Source organism: Lampris incognitus, chromosome 13 (assembly GCF_029633865.1).
Source record: "Lampris incognitus isolate fLamInc1 chromosome 13, fLamInc1.hap2, whole genome shotgun sequence".
Lineage (NCBI taxonomy): Eukaryota > Metazoa > Chordata > Actinopteri > Lampriformes > Lampridae > Lampris > Lampris incognitus.
Window position 1 is genome coordinate 21,355,569 of NC_079223.1, and position 17,229 is coordinate 21,372,797.

Here is a 17,229-nt window from a genome sequence, read left to right on the forward strand (position 1 = left end):
CTGTACACTACATTCCTTGCTAGCCTGGGTGTTCACTATCTGCTGTTTTGGGACTCGGCACCTTCTATTATTGTATATTTTAAAATATAAAAAAATTGTCTTGACGCTAATGTGGGAGTTAGGTGTCATCCAAAATAATACTCCCTGTTAGCTTGGTATCAAGCATGCGCAGATTGCTGATTGGAAGGGGGAGGGCAACACAGCCCTGGGGTAAAGGGTGGAAACTGTATTTGGGATGATTTTTTTTAACATGTGCCTGGAGTAAAGTACTAATGTTACATGGTGCACCTTTCAATCATTTAAAAGATGATCAGGTTTGTGACAAACTACATCAATATATAATGATTTTTATTGATTTATTTATTTATCTGTTTATTTATTTGCCGATTTAGTTATCTCCGATGCCCCTGAAAGGGTAGAGAAATGACAGGGAAATGCGAGGAAGAGCAAAGGCCCAGGAATGTATGACTCCCCTCACAGCATCTTTCACACCAGCCTTTAAATCTCACACTAATGTGTGCACTTCAATGTGTCTTGGTTATAAGGCTGGTGTTTAAGATAAATGCCACCAATACATCTTTGCTGCTGATATATTATCATCTTAACAGTGCCAAACAATTTTGACTGTGAAAGGTCAGTCTGCAGACCCCAGTGAAATGATAGAGTCAAATAAGCTCATACTTATTCATAGGTTGCACCTCCAGGATTCTTTGATGCCCTTATCCTTTTTGGGCCAGACACCACCCCATCATTTAACCACACGCATTTGTGTTCTGTCACTTTTGGCTGATCCCCAGATGGGCTATTAGAATTTGTGTCACATTTTGTCCCCCTTGCAAATTTTATTTTATTTATTTTTTTGTCCTGGCTAACGCTAGTGCTAAATGATTGGTCGACATTAAAACAGCCCTTTTATCTGCAAACAAAGTGCTCATGCATATATATCCATAGCGATTTGCAAAAATGTATCAAAACATTTTTGCAAATAATCCTTCCCCGAGATTTAGAGATAGTTTCAAAGCAAATCATTGTTCAGTTAAGCTTTGATACGCCATGGAGAATTCAAATGTAAATGTTATCTCAACTCATCTTCAGCTGCGAGTCAAGACAACCAGAAAGGACTCGGGGATGTAAGAAAATGTCAGAAAGGATGTATAACCCTCCAGGAATACAAAGGGTGGGGAGTGGTAACAGTAGTAGTAGTAGTGGTAGTAGTAGTAGTAGTAGTAGTAATAATAATAATGTTAGCGGTAGTAGTAGCAGTAGTGGTAGTAGTAGTGGTAGTAGCAGTAGTGGTAGTAGTAGTGGTAGTAGCAGGAGTGGTAGTAGTCATAGTTGTAGTAGTGGTGGTAGTAGTAGTAGTGGTGGTGGTGGTGGTAGTAGCAGGAGTGGTAGTAGTAGTAATATTAGTAGTAGTAGTAGTAGTAGTAGTAGTAGTAGTAGTGGTAGTAGTAGTGGTAGTAATGGTAGTGGTTTTACTAGTAGCAGTAGTGGTAGTAGTAGTAGTAGTAGTAGTACGAAAAGAAGCGATGGGAGGCCAAAGGAAGAAGAAGGGTTAATGAAGAGGTGTTCTAGTATGACACATACTCATAACAGCAAGTAAATCCAGTCATTTGAAACTGCCCAGGCTCTCTTTTTATTAATTTCCCACACTGCTTTGCTTTTCCCACAGGCAGCTGGGCCAAAAAGCACAGTGCTAGTCCACTTGGATCTGGGAAAAAGTCTCTCTCTTGCTCACGCCTCCTCCATGGATCACTGCTTTGTAACATAACCACCTTGTGAGGAGAAGGGCAGCCATTTTATCTAAACTCCTCATTTCCTTTCTCTAAGCTCACGTGAACTCATGTGTGGCGTGAAAGAGAAGCATTGCCTTTTTGCCACCGTGTGCTACGTACCCAACACTGTTTACCAATTCACAAGGCCAGCATTTCCCTTCAGGCGAAGGGGAAAATGAAGGAGAGCGAAAAGACACATTCACAGAACAAAGCCGTGTGGAAATGAAGTGATATTCAGTGTGTGTGTGTGTGTGTGTGTGTGTGTGTGTGTGTGTGTGTGTGTGTGTGTGTGTGTGTGTTTACTCTCACATCATGATAGCGTAGGAAAAAAAAAGAAAAAAAGAAGTAAGCTTCACTTCACTTCTAATGAGTCGGCAGTGGCCTCAGTACTTCCAAAGACAGCGTTAGGAATCCGGTGAACCTTTTAATGAACTGAAACACAGACATCAATGTAAGTATGGTTCTCAAAGACTGATAGATAGACAGAGGACAGAAGAAAAAAAAGAGAATGGGGGGGTTGTTGAAACAGACAGAGAGAAAGAGCTCAGTAAAGAGAGGAAATGAAAGCCAGTAAGCTGCACCTTGCGCTACGGAGTGGAAATGAAACTACACACACGTACGCACACCCTCACATCTTTGTCCACAATCACATAGCCTTGTTCCCCGCTGCCATCCCTGATGTGTTAAGTGTTGTGTCAAACTAGTCCCTTTGTGTGCAGTTGGAATTCAAAAGTCCGTCATAGACACTGTTTCATCACCACACAAAAAAAAAAGACCTTATGGTGTGGATGGTGCACTTCGAAAAACATGCCACTATGCCGCTACTGTCATGAGAATAAATATATAAAAGTGCAAATGTAGAAGCCAAGAAAAGACGACAGCTGAGAGAAGAATGCAGAAGCTTTCATAAACCTCCCTCATGTGTGATTTTTACTTCCATCCATCCATTATCCGAACCGCTTATCCTGCTTGCAGGGTCGCGGGGATGCTGGAGCCTATCCCAGCAGTCATTGGGCGGCAGGCGGGGACACACCCTGGACAGGCTGACATCACAAAGCCCCCCTACACACACACACACACACACACACACACACACACACACACACACACACACACACACACACACCTAGGGGCAATTTAGTATGGCCGATTCACCTGACCTACATGTCTTTGGACTGTGAGAGGAAACCAGTGCACTCGGAGGAAACCCACGCAGACACAGGGAGAACATGCGAACTCCACACAGAGGACGACCCGGGACGACCCCCAAGGTTGGACTACCCTGGGGCTCAAACCTAGAACCTTCTTGCTGTGAGGCGACCGCGCTAACCACTGCATCACCATGCCGCCCTGATTTTTACTTGTTCTCAATAACCCACATTTAGGACGTTACAAGTCTTCCTTGTAAAATAAGGCCCATTTTCTGAGTAGGATTGAAGGAAGATCTTCGACTTATTTTCCATCCACCCATTATCCAAGCTGCTTATCCGAATTCAGGTCACAGGGATGCTGAAGCCTATCCCAGTAGTTATTGCGTGGCAGGCAAGGAGCCACCCTGGACAGGCTGCCAATCCATCACAGGGACGACACATTCACACCTCGGGACGATTTAGTATGGCTGAGTCACCTGACCTACATGTCTTTGGACTGTGGGAGGAAACCGGAGCACCTGGAGGAAACCCACGCAGACACGGAGAGAACATGCAAACTCTACACAAAGGATGACCTGGGATGACCCCCAAGGTTGAACTAACCCAGGGATCGAACCCAGGACCTTCTTGCTGTGAGGCGACCACGCTAACCACTGCACCACCGTGCTGCTCCCTTGTTTTTTTTTTCTTCAAATTAATAATAAAAGCTGGACATGGCTAACCTTTCATGCAAGGAATTACAAAAACAACTATTGATTTACTCTGTACTAATTTCAACCGCTGACATTTCACTTTGCTATTTTATAGTCCGTGGATCATACAAGTTATTTTCTTAGTTCCGAGTCTGATAAAAGCCAGGTGTAGTAGAACTGACATTTTATTTTATTAGGATTCTGGCTTCCTACCATGACATTCCAGAGTAGCCAGGCATTAGTAGTTACAGGCTGTTTGTTTGGACGACTGTATTGGCTTTAAAACACAAAATTGAAGAAAAAAAATTAATGGACGTCTTGAATTACATTAAAATGTCCCACAGCTCGGGCATCCGGGTGGCGTGGAGGTCTACTCCATTGCCTACCAACACGGAAATCGCTGGTTCGAATCCCTGTGTTACCTCCGGCTTGGTCGGGCGTCCCTACAGATGCAATTGGCTGTGTATGCGGGTGGGAAGCCGCATGTGGGTATGTGTCCTGGTCGCTGCACTAGCGCCTCCTCTGGTTGGTCGGGGCACCTGTTCAGGGGGGAGGGGGAACTGAGAGGAATAGCGTGAGCCTCCCACATGCTACGTCTCCCTGGCGAAACTCCTCACTGTCAGGTGAAAAGAAGTGGCTGGCAACTCCACATGTATCGGTGGAGGCATGTGGTAGTCTGTAGCCCTCCCCGGATCGGCAGAGGGGGCGGAGCAGCAACCGGGATGGCTCGGAATAGTGGAGTAATTGGCCAAGTACAATTGGGGAGGGAAATAAAAATGTCCAAGAACTCAACATTGTGGTGAGAACAGCAAGCGAAGTTAAGAGAATTCATCTGGTTTGTGTTCATATTCTGTTTTTGCATGTTTTGGGTGCCAAGTCAAATGAAATCTTGCTTAAGGCCAACTTTTCTTGTTTCTTGCAACAAAGTACAAGATTTTTATCGATTAATTTTGAGAACTGATATACAAGTTATCGCTCCAGGTTTTCTGTGATGTCACTGACCAGTTTAATCCAGATGAGTGATTTGCTGTATTCTGTCTCCAAAACGACAGACACAGCAGCGGTTGTTAAGTGTTCCATCATGAATCCAGTTGGTTTGCTTGAAAACAATGAGTCAGATAGCCAGGTAGCTGGTAGGCCATCGAGAATTACTACTTTCCTTCACTCATTGTAAAATATTAAGGTGTCTTTTAATTCCAGGTCTACTGAAAGAGCAACTGCAAACTTAAATATGCCTAAGTGTGCAATATAGAGTAGACATTTCTCTGAAAGATAAAAGTCCTGGATGAAATCTCAACATTAGAAGAAAGCTGCTTTATTTTCTCATTGTAGGTTACAATGAAATTGTAGTTTATAATGAAATTTGTTCTTTGCATTGGGCAGCACGGTGGCCCAGTGGTTAGCGCTGACGCCTCACATCAAGAAGGTCCTGGGTTCGAACCCCGGGGTTGTCCGACCTTGGGGGTCATCCCAGGTTGTCCTCTGTGTGGAGTTTGCATATTCTCCCCGTGTCTGCAGTGGGTTTTCTCCGTGTACTGCGGTTTCCCCCACCATCAAAAAGACATGCATGTTAGGGTTAGTCCTCCTGTCTGTGTCCCTGACCAAGACAATAGGAAAAGAACTGGAGTTGGTCCCTGGGTGCTGCACGGCAGCTTCCCACTGCTCCTAGCTACACAGCTAGGATGGGTTAAATGCAGAGAGGAATTTCTCCAGGGCGATTAATATAGCATATCAAAATAAATAACCCATCCTATTGTGTAGGAGCAGTGGGCAGCTGCAGTGCCTGGGGACCAACTCCAGTTCTTCTTTCCATTGCCTTGCTCAGGGGCACAGACAGGAGTACTAACCCTAACACGCATGTCTTTTTGATGGTGACAGGAAACCAAGGTGCCCGGAGGAAACCCATGCAGACATGGGTTACATGGGTTTCCGCACAGCAAACTCCACACAGAAAGGACCTGGGATGGCCTGGGACTTGAACCTAGGACCTTCTGACTGTGAGGCGACAGTGCTAACCACTGGGCCACAGTGCCACCAGTGTGTAAATACTGTGCAAATATGATAATTGTCTGTTGTAAATGCATGTCCTGTGGTAATTCTGCCAAAACTGCGCCTCTGCTGGTCCAAATCTTCAGGAGCTACGTCGTTCCAAATATGAAATTTGTACACAGACATGTCACTTATGCATGAAAAAGTGATCCCAACCAATCGCTACTCCTCACTTGTCCCCGTTGGTAGCATATCCCACCCCTTTTAAAAAAAAGTGGGTAAAAAAAACAAAAGCAAAAAACATCCTGTTTCTAAACATTTTTCAAAGATGGGAAAAGGGTAGAGTCCTGCTGAAGAGGAGTGATGTTTCTTTTAAATGTCAAGGTAGGCCCATAGGCAAAAATCAAGTTTGTTGGGATTAGGTGAACTAAAGCAGAACCATCCTTGTGTTTTAAAACCCTGGAGAAAATCCGGATAGATCTACCTTTCGTGTTTAGAAATACTAAGAAAAGTGTTACCGCCGGCTTGGTCGGGCATCTCTACAGACACAATTGGCCGTGTCCTGGTCGCGCTGCACTAGCGCCTCCTCTGGTCGATCGGGCGCCTGTTTGGGGGGGAGGGGAGCCTGGGGGGGAACAGCGTGATCCTCCCACGCACTACGTCCCCCTGGTGAAACTCCTCACTGTCAGGTGAAAAGAAGTGGCTGGCGACTCCACATGTATTGGAGGGAGCATGTAGTGTGCAGCCCTCCCCGGATCGGTAGAGGGGGTGGAGCAGTGACCGGGACGGCTCGGAAGAGTGGGGTAATTGGCCGGATACAGTTGGGGAGAAAAAGGGGGAAACAAACTCAACAAAAAAGAAAAAGAAAAGAAAATACTGACTGGCACTGAGCACCTTTTATATCGTGGTACTTTACAAGATGCCTTGCCATAAGTAAAAGTGTCCAGAGGTTTTATAGACACATTCCAGTGGCAAACTTATGACGTGTCACACTTTGGAGTCATGTCACAGGTAAGGATAACATAAGAGGTCTTACATTATGCAGCTGCCCTCCCTGCAATAATGAATGTTTCTATGACAAGGCTAAAAGAGGGAATTTTAGGGCACAGTTTTAGGGTCAGTTTTATAATGGTGCAACAGTAAATTAAGGCTATACATTACTAGATGTCACATGTAGGACAAACCTCTGCTCCACCTTGCTATTTCAATCTTTTTAGCACCTCCAAAATGGCTCGACCCCACCTGCATAGCATCTGGTGACTTACGCTGGCATGTCATCATTTAGACATTATTTCTATGTCTAAATATGTTTTATTTTCAAACGTACTTAATTCAACAGCCTGCAAATGTTGTGTGTGTACCAAACAATTGGTACAGAAAAAAAATTAGTTTAGCTCTACTACTACTACTACTACTACTACTACTTTCAGCTGCTCCTGTTAGGGGTCACCAGAGTGGATCATCCGTATCCATTTCTTCCTGTCTTCTACATCTTCCTCTGTCATGCCAGCTACCTGCATGTCCTCCCTCACCACATCCATAAACCTCCTCTTTGGCCTTCCTCTTTTCCTCTTCCCTGGCAGCTCCATATTCAGCATCCTTCTCCCAGTTATACCCAGTATCTCTCTTCCACACATGTCCAAGCCATCTCAATATTTATCTCTATGTTTGTGAAAGCAGCTCCAGTGGATTTAGTATTCCTTTAGTGGGCATCTTCTCCACTGTAACAGTAGTTCTTCATATTTTTGTTGGACTCCATTAGAGAATTGACCTACTCATACTCAGCCATGACTCACTAGACTCAAACCCAGAAGAAAGACCACTCCGCCCCAGGTAAAGATCTGAAAATAATTAGCTAAATTAACCGAGCACTGCCACTGTGTGTGAATGCATGCATGCATGGTTGTGTGTGTGTGTATGTGAATGATAGCATGTGTGTGCTGACATGCAGGTGCGTGCACAGTGTTTCTTGCAGTTTTTGCAACTCATTTTGCTTAGGGCTTTTCACCCTCTTCTCCAGTGCCATCTTATCCTCGTGAGACTGCAAAGAAGAAAACCTCCTACTCAGTGTATGAGAGTGCAGCTGTTTCGCCTCCAAGTTTGTATATAGCTCTCAACTTTCATCAGGATTCCTTTAAAATCAAACCCATTCCATTCTTTTCACCACAATGATATGCTGGATTTCTCCTGCGTCGCGTCGGATCCCAAATTAGTGTTTATTGTCCATCATTTTAACACACAGCCACTACGAATAAGAACGGCACATCAATCTGAGCTTAACAAAAGCCGGAGACTCATTGTGATTGAGTGGTGTGGATGACAACTGTGCAATAAAGAGAGAAAGATTGGAAAGGTGGAGTGGCAATAAGCATAATATCCCTAAATTAGGGTCGCTGCATTTGGAACTACACTCACTTTAGCAAATTGTTTTTTTTTCTTCAGTTGTTTTTTTTTATTTTTAAACAGCTTTGAGAACTCTCTGATGCATACACCAGACTTGAGCAAATTGTCAAGTGAGGCGTATATATCGGATATGACTGAATGCTTGTGTGAGTATTCACTGTCTAATATGGCACGTTGTCACATCCAACACTAATGAAATCAGACTGACGTCGACAGGTGTGTCGTTGGAAACAGGTGTTTGTGGATCTTTGGACTTTGTGTGTGTGTGGGTGTGTGTGTGAGACTATATTTTGCATGCATGTCTGTATATGTATGCATGTGTGTATGGATTAATGTGCTTTGCGTGTGTGCTGTGGTGTGTCAGTAGAGATTAGTGGCTGCAGGCACTGGTATGTGGCCTATTAGAGAATTAGCGGGTCATTATGGAAGCCTATTGTTCCTGAAGCCTGGGATCACTGATTCTTAATGTCTCACAAAGACAAACATGAGACATATTCAGAGAACGACGGGGCTAAGGGTGCTGACAAAAGGCCAGTGGCATGGAACCACTTTTCTGGTGATTAAGAAAATAATAGTTACAAGTCAGGAGAAGATATCATAATGCTGAAGAATATTCTATAAAGATGATCGATTATAAAACTTCTTTATATATTAAAATAGGCATGTATGTTAGCACACAATACATATTCAAATATTCATCCATCCATCCATTATCCAAACCGCTTATCCTGCTCAGGGTTGCGGGGATGCTGGAGCCTATCCCAGCAGTCATTGGGCTGCCAGACCATCATGAGGCCGACACACACACACACATACACACACACACATATTCACACCTAGGGACAATTTAGTATGGCCGATTCACCTGACCTATATGTCTTTGGACTGTGGGAGGAACCGGGGCACCCGGAGAAAACCCACGCAGACACGGGGAGAACATGCAAACTCCACACAGAGGACAACCTGGGATGATCCCCAAGGTTGGACTACCCTGGGGCTCGAACCCAGGACCTTCTTGCTGAGAATGTATTTGGAGGTCCTTGGTACAAAGAGGTGTGAGAGCCCCCTAACCCTGGAGCTGTTTACTTATTCAAGATGCTGCACTAGAGCTGAGAAGTATTATGTTATTTCTGTCCATCAAAAGCAAGCCCTAAGCTCTCGTCATCTCTGTCTCTGTCTTTCCCCCTCTCTTTCCCTCCTAATTCCCACAACATATGCAGGGAGGGCCGACTGATCCCAGTGCTTTCTCTTTTGATAATTCTCGTTCTCTCAGCAACAACGCTGCCATTCATTGAATCACCCTCAACTGTGACGCTTCTCCCGTTCACCCTTCCATCCTCTTTCACCGTGCTATCGGACTCCTATGCAAAGACTGGTGACACACTAAAGCATGCATCTGGAACGCTAACCGGTACGTCTGCTTGGTTAGGGGTAATTGAGAGCAATTCTGGCCATAATGTCAACATTTGAGGGTGTATGCAGAGTCATAAATATTTCAGGAGCTAAATCTGACTCCATGCTGTTTCTGGTGTATCAAACCTTCAGCCGCCATAAATCACTGGATGTATCATCAGGGTAGGGCCTTTACAGAATGCTACATCATTAGATTTAAAGGCGTCACGGCCCTGTGTGATCGGTGTTTCGCCCGTCGTAATCCAGACTCCCCCGCCCGCAGCCCCCCACTGCCACTCTTCTCCCCGATTTTTGTCCTTTTTTTTAAGATAGCGCAGTAGGCATCACCTAAAACCAGGGAGCAGACAGATGTGCTCTTTAACATTGAGTTGTTCGTCTCTCCCGTTCTCTATCCCCCGTTACCTTGTTCTCCTCCTCTGCTTCATGCTCAGCTTTCGCCCGTTCACTCACCCACTCCCTCCTAACATCATGCTCTGCATCTCTCCCGTCACTCTCGATGCCTTCCCCAGAGCCCCCAATGCACCCCCCCACACCCCCCTCCCACACACACACACAAACACACACACAGCTGCTTTATAACTATGCTTTAATGACAGAGCCGGGTCGTTCTGGAGTTCCATCGCTGAGTAAGAGAGATATATGCGAAGCCGTCAATCAACATAAAGAGGTTTTCCGACGGCAAATAAGGAGCACCTTGTCTCGCTGAGCCTCATGCCGTAAATCTCTCCGTCCTCGCTGCAGAAGCCCACTGCTCAGGGGACGCGCGGAGAGCTGTTGCATGCCTGCACACTGAACTCTGATCCTGTGTTTCACATACTGTATATGCTTCAGTTTTTTGGTGGTTTGCAGGTTTCTCTTCTTCCTCAGGGTTGGTGTATTGAGGCCCTTTTTGTTGTTGTTGGATGTAATCTACCTTCTTCTGTGGCCAGGGAGTGTGGGGAGAATAATGTGGTAAATACATGAATAGGTGTCATTTTTCTGTTGGTGCTTGAGGTCAAGGGCCCTCAGCTGAAGTAACCGGTGCTCAGTTCTCATAAAGACCAGACCTTTTTAAGCTGGATAACACCATCTTCCCAGATATTTAGATAACACATCCTGGACCCCACCTACCATTTAAAAAAAGACTAATTTGGTTATTTTGGTTATTTAGTTTATTGTGAGAGAAACTTGCCGACGAAAGGTAAACAAAGGTACTGCTCAGTAAAAGGGGACAAAATAACAGGCTTTGCTCCTTTAAGATGGACGAGTGAAAACATTTTTTTTTTAAATTTTCGACAAGGAATTCATCACTTTAATTTTAACCAGGAAAAAAAATTAACAGTTACATGAATGAACCGAAGGTGTGCATCACTCTCTAAAACACCCACTTCAGACCCAGCTATGGGATTTTATTGGGCCAGCTGTGCAGGTTGTGGATAAGGGAATAACATCGCCATCTAGAGGCCACACAGAGTAGAATAAGAGAATGCCTGTCGACCTCTCCCAGCTCCCACCCTTACTCCCTGGCCTAGTCACTCTCAGTCAGAGAAGATTTCAAGAAGATTTTAGCGAATACAATGTCGAGCAAAGTTAACTGACCACGACCACAACGAAATATTGCAGCAGCATCAAGCATAACAAAGAATCCTCCGTCAAACGAGTGGCTTGACGGCACTCCTGTTCACACACAGAGCACGCTCAGAACTATAGCTCCCCATGCACCTTCATGTACAGCAAGCATGCGGTGGGTTTGGGGTAAAAACGATGGGAGAAACAGAGGGAATGTATGAGCATATCAGGGAGGATAAATACTTGACACTGAAAACCGTCACTGAAAGCATGCATAGTTTGGACACTAATTAGACCACAGTCCTGCCTTGACAAGGAAAAGTGACAAAGAAGATTAAAAAAAAGAAGCTTTGTGTCAGAATGAGAGCCTCTGTAAAAATAGAAAAGGTGTCCTTACCTATGATGGGAGCCAGGCGGAATATGTCAGAAAGACGACTGTTCACAGGCTCATATGGAGAGTCCTCCAAGAAATCATTACCTGTAATGGATATTAGTTGCTGTTAAAAATAAATAAGAGGCTAAGTGTGCAGACAGACAGATGTTGGGAATGGACGGATACAGAGACAAGCAGAAACACACAGATAGATAGATAGATAGATAGATAGATAGATAGATAGATAGATAGATAGATAGATAGATAGATAGATAGATAGATAGATAGATAGATAGATAGATATATAGATAGATATAATTCATGGGCTCATTGTTGTTCCCCTTGTGTTTTGTTTATCATTTCACTTCCCTCACATTGGCCTGCATGTGACATGGGTTATTTGGGTCAGTCGATATCCATGGTGGCACACAGCAACACGCTTGATTAGGCAGGTTGGTCAGCTGTGTTGCACAACTGCAAGTCAACTCACTGGAAACGGAGTGGACACACTTTAGGAACTAAAGGGCCCCCTGCTATCCACTGTTTAAGATGACACTGCCAGCACTGAGGGGCTTCATGCCTATTAGGGAAGTGATTCAGCAGGTCAGACAGTAACTGGGCTACCCAGAACCATCTCCAGGAACAGGGTCTGGGTTATATTTGAGAAAAACTGCAGTTGTGCACAATAACAGTGCTATAATGACAGCTGTGTGTGTGTGTGTGTGTGTGTGTGTGTGTGTGTGTGTGTGTGTGTGTGTGTGTGTGTGTGTGTTGAGAGAGAGTTGGTTGGGGGTAGAGGGGTTGAGAGGGCCAAGCTGGGGAGGGAGGAGGGGTTTGGGGAATACATAGTGCCTCCCTTGGATGACAGGGGGGAGGGGGGTGCAACTGATCATCATACTTGCGCTGCAATACCGAACAGGTCACAAAGCTTGCAGACAGGCAGCTCCCATCTCTTTGCGTCAGTTAACGGTCCTATGGCGCTTCCTTTACATCTGTTGTGCCCTGTCAAAGATATCAGATCTGGGCCATACAGCCTACCAACCTTGCAACGTCTGATAGATCCCCCAGTAAATGCGCAGACAGTTCTTCTCTTTCTTCATGCCCCTTTTACACCGGCAGTTGTACAGGGGGCTCTGTTTCAGCGCGTCCATGGCACTTCGGCATTCGTCCTTGGCCTCCATGCCGGCCACCATGCTGAAGTTGCTCTCCTTCCCCCCCGCCGCGCACTGCCTCATGGTGCGGTACTTGCTGCTGCACCCCTGCTCCTTCAAACACTGCTCGCTGGCTTTCACGCAGTCCAGCCGGCTGGACCCGGCGAGCACATTGTCCTCAGCATAGGATAACACATCTGTGCGAGAGAAATAAAATAATATTAATAATAATAGCAATTGTTCCCAATCTTTTTGTTTGTTCATAATAAATACTCAGAGATTAAGCAGTTTGAAAGCTGCCTTCAGGGATTAAGATATTGGGGATCAGAGGGGGTCTCGGTGTGGGGGTGTACAGTGTACAACCATGCGTATTACATAGAAGAGTACGCATAGCGTATGCTATGTTTAATAAAACACAACAACGTAGCGGCGCGTTCACAGCATCGCCAGGTCCGCTGAATGACTTCACAGAAAAAGTTCACTCCTGCTTCCTTTGAGCCCGCGGTACGGTCGCGAGCCGTGCGGGGTTTAGTTGCCACACTGACCCCCTTTAATTTCCCCTACATCCACTATTGCCCCACCAGGCTGGAGCGACTTAATGACTTTTGCCTCAGTTTTGACCATCCCGTCTCACTATACGAGCTGACCGCCGTCTCTATTGTTGGACGGCTTTACATTTACAGCCGATACACTTCGCTCGCCAAATGATTATTATTAATATTATTATTAATATTAATAATGCCTATGGAGTTACCGAATGGTTATCCGGCATGTGGGGATGAAACTTACCTAACAGAGGGAGAACGGTATAGAGAGTAGCGAGGATCATCGTCTTTCTTTCCGTATGAAACGGTCGCTGGAACGACCCCCCACCCCCCTCCAAAAAAAAACGTGAATAAATAAATAAACGGAAGGGATTTAGAAGCGACTTAAGAGCGGTTTAATTCCCAAGGCAGCTCGACTGCACTGACATCCATTGGAAAAACACCAGGGCTGCGCGCGCTCCGCTGTACAGAAGAGACCCGGCTCGCCTCATGCGAAATATTCCACCTCCGAAAAGTGGCCCCAGTTCTGTCTCGTCTTGTCTGTCTGTCTGTCTGTCAAGCAGCCCCTCCGAAATGTTATCTTCTTCTTCTAGTGCTTTTTCCTCTCCCCCCCCACCCACCCACCGTGTGGTCTCAAATCAAAACTAGAAGACAAAGATGAGGGATCCGAGCAGCTCCAGCGAGTTGGTTGCCCGCGTCTGTGTGTGTGTGTGTGTGTGTGTGTGTGTGTGTGTGCGCGTGTGTATGCGTGTGTGTGTCTGAGCGCTTGCCAACCCACTTGAGTCCCAGTCCTCACTGGCGCACTCAACACGATCCAGCGGCGGCGAGTCCCGGCTGTGTCAGCGCCCCGGCTCTGACCCAGACGCGACTAACTCCACTTTTCAGTGAAAATGAATATCCTGTATCAGCAGCAGGTCTGAGTTAGTAACCATCAACGACTGCGGGGGGCATATGGTCTCATTTAAGACGTTGTAAACCCCCCCCCCATCCCCACCCTCTTGATGCGTATGGCCCAGGTCAATAGCATCTGTGCAATTAATTCAGCCAGGCACGATACTGGATACGCACCACTCCAGGTGCGGCGATGAGCTGCTGGTTACAGCTTTCATTTAGACTTTGAACTGTTCCTGATGAGCATGAGTCAAACTTAAATAAATATGTTGACTGGAGGTTATGGCCCATAAAACCCCAACACACAAAATACTCGATGAAATGTCCATCTGGGACATGTGTGACGTTCTTCACAATTCCCCGGTAGGGCGATTCATGCACTTTTCCAATTGCCGAAAAAAAGTTTCTGAGACAGTCGTTGCCGTCTGGACTCTCTGTATATGAGAGTACACTTTAGGGTAACGCAGGGGCATTGGAATAACACTGACATATCATGAAAGCCACAGAAAAAACAGTTGTTTTTTGTTTTGTTTTTACGTTTCTGAGTCGCCTTGCGCTTGTTCAAGCCCTGTGCTTGGTGGTCCCGAGTCCACATGCAGAGAATGTGAGGATGCGATTGACTGTCGCCATCTGCCGGTAATGAGTAGAATACAACACTATTGGTATTAATGACAGGCCTATGAAATCAATGTAGAATACAGAATAGACTAGAATAGAATACACGTTATTTGTCATTATACATACATACAAACGAAATTCATTTTCTGCATTTAACCCATCCTTGCTGTGTAGCGGGGAGCAGTGGGCAGCCGCCGTGCAGCACCCGGGTACCAACTGCAGTTATTTCTTCCTAATGCCTTGGTCAGGGGCACAGGCAGGAGTGTCAACATACGTGTCTTTTTGATGGTGGGAGGAAACCAGAGTGCCCGGAGGAAACCCACGCAGACACGGGGAGAACATGCAAATTCCACACAGAAAGGACCTGGGACATCCTGGAGGTTCGAACCCAGCACCTTCTTGCTTGTGAGGCAACAGTGCTAACCACTGGGCCACCGTGGTGTGATGTGTTGCACAGTGTAGCCGACTTTCTGCGACTTTGTGCAAGCTGCTTTACCTCAAAAGCCATAGAACGCTTGGATCCATTTTTTAGAGAAGGCCATGCAAATACTTTGACAAGAAATAGAAGTTACTTTTAGTTAGTTCATTAGTTATTATTCAATCAACAAACAAACTAGACAAATAACGGGAAAATACATAAACGACATAACGCCTGAGAGATAGCCTATTGATTGCACTACGTAGCTTATCCACTTGGCTAAAAATAAAGGACAAGGTGGTGTCAGTGAGCTTTTCTCTGCATTAAAATCATTGAGTGGTCAGAATCAATCAAGATGCTGGTCGCGACCATAGTAAATCAACCCAGTTTGCGCACATTAGAGAGAGGACCGGGAGGGGATGGGGGACAGGGAGAGAGAGAGAGTGAGAGAGTGAAAGAGAGAGAGACTCATTTAGTGTTGTTGCGGTAAATGCTATTTAAATGGTACCAGATAACCCTTTATCATTAATGAGGTCATGGTTAGCTGGAAAAGGCGCCTACACAAATAGGCCGCGGCCGGCCAATGTGTGTCTTGTGTTCTCTTTCAAAGTGACTTTTTCATCGAACCAACAGCTCACATATCCACGAATACCTCCGAGCAAAGCCTGTGGAGAAAAGGGGGGAATTACTTCAAGGCGGTCCCGACAACTAAGCCAAGTCTGCTTACAATTTGATGACTCCGCTGTTTTCGAGCGCAGCCGGCCCAGAGAGGGCTAGTCGCCTATCAGCCAGGCGATTTATGAAGTCTCAATCAATATGTAATATTAATCTTGCAAATGAATGTCAGAATGATGTAGTCCTTCGGTCGTATAAACGAGTAGGCGTTCACACATTAATGTACTTCGTGGCACCGAATCAAAAGCACGCCGTGCCGGCGGCACCGGGTAAAACTGGTCAAAGTCGAGGATAACGTGTCCAAGATGGTGGACTTTTCCGGGTGCTGGTTGTTGATCCGTCACCGCGCTCAGAAACACTCCCAAGGTATCTCAGGGATGTAGTCAAAACACTGAACGGAGCCAGGGGTGCGGAGATAGCTCCGCTGCGGAGTTTAATTAATAATGTGGTTTTGTCAAACGGCACCACTGCAGATCTCTGTGTATTAATTACATGGCGACTCTCATTAGTGACACTTAACACCTGTTAACCTTTTAACTTCTTCAGCTGAGATATCTTAAGTTGATGTTTACGTCAAGCACCAACACGAAAGTGACGCAAATCACTGAGCAGGACAAACGGCACACTCACTGATAGGTTTAATTTATTTTTCAGCTAATTTGCATTATTTATACGTTTTTCTCCTATTAGTTAGAATATGTAATTGAATAAGGTGTATTTTTTACTTAAACGTTATCAATCTCATTATAGGCCAGACCGACACATACGGGTACGTCGTAGAACGTCATGGCCACGCCCCTTTGAGAGGCGGAAAAGCTCAGATCCAAGATTTTAATGCGATTTTACATTGGTGCGGCTGAGAGTTTGAGAAGTTTGAATGCATTTATTTCGTGTTAAATAAACTTTTGTTTTACAGACATGTCTAGTAATTTTTTGCTACCTTGCCTGAACCTAAGCATTGATCGGTCAGCGGTCATTGCCGGACATCTACACATATTTTGTCGAGTAACCAGGTAGCATTAGCCCAGGTGTGATAGCCAACTGTTTGATCTTGGCTCGGCTGCGATTTAGCCGGAGACAACATATCCATGCTGCTATTGCAGCAGCTTTTCGGCATTTTCTTGTTTCTCCCGTTATGCGAGGGCGTGATTCTTTCACACAAAAGGGGGCGCAGCCTTCATGCTTGATGACGCGTGCAGGTCTTCACAATTAAATGGTTGGTTTACGTACCGGATCCAACAGGAAGTCGGAGTAGAAAGGACTTGGGGGAAGAGCAGAAAAGAACCGAACATCATTAGCAGGTTAAGATTAGGTCATACAAGACTGAATTCCTCATTGCAACTCATCGGGAAACATCAAACTGGGAACTGTGACGTCTGCCGCCAACCAGAGACTATACAGCATGTATTTTCTATTAGCCAAAAGTGAGAGAATCATACTATAAACTATATGGGAACAAAAAGGAATTATGCACATGGACCTAAACTCAATTTTCACAAGGAACACCGGGAATGATGTACTTAAATATATCTTAATCTTTCTTAACGATACTGGCCTGATGGGGATGATATAAATTAAGGTGTAGAG

General features: G+C 45.3%; 1 protein-coding gene across 1 annotated transcript in view; it reads right to left on the reverse strand.

Moving 5' to 3' along the window:
• gfra1a (gdnf family receptor alpha 1a) overlaps window positions 1-13,605 on the reverse strand; it is a 135,532-nt gene extending 121,927 nt beyond the window's left edge. Inside the window, exons 1-3 of the mRNA XM_056291934.1 lie at window positions 13,285-13,605; window positions 12,387-12,692; window positions 11,369-11,449 (exon numbers count right to left, since the gene is read on the reverse strand). Of these exons, the coding sequence (XP_056147909.1) occupies window positions 11,369-11,449; window positions 12,387-12,692; window positions 13,285-13,324 (427 nt within the window). The 5' untranslated portion in view covers window positions 13,325-13,605. The remainder of the gene's footprint in view (window positions 1-11,368; window positions 11,450-12,386; window positions 12,693-13,284) is intronic.
• Window positions 13,606-17,229: the final 3,624 nt, after the last annotated feature.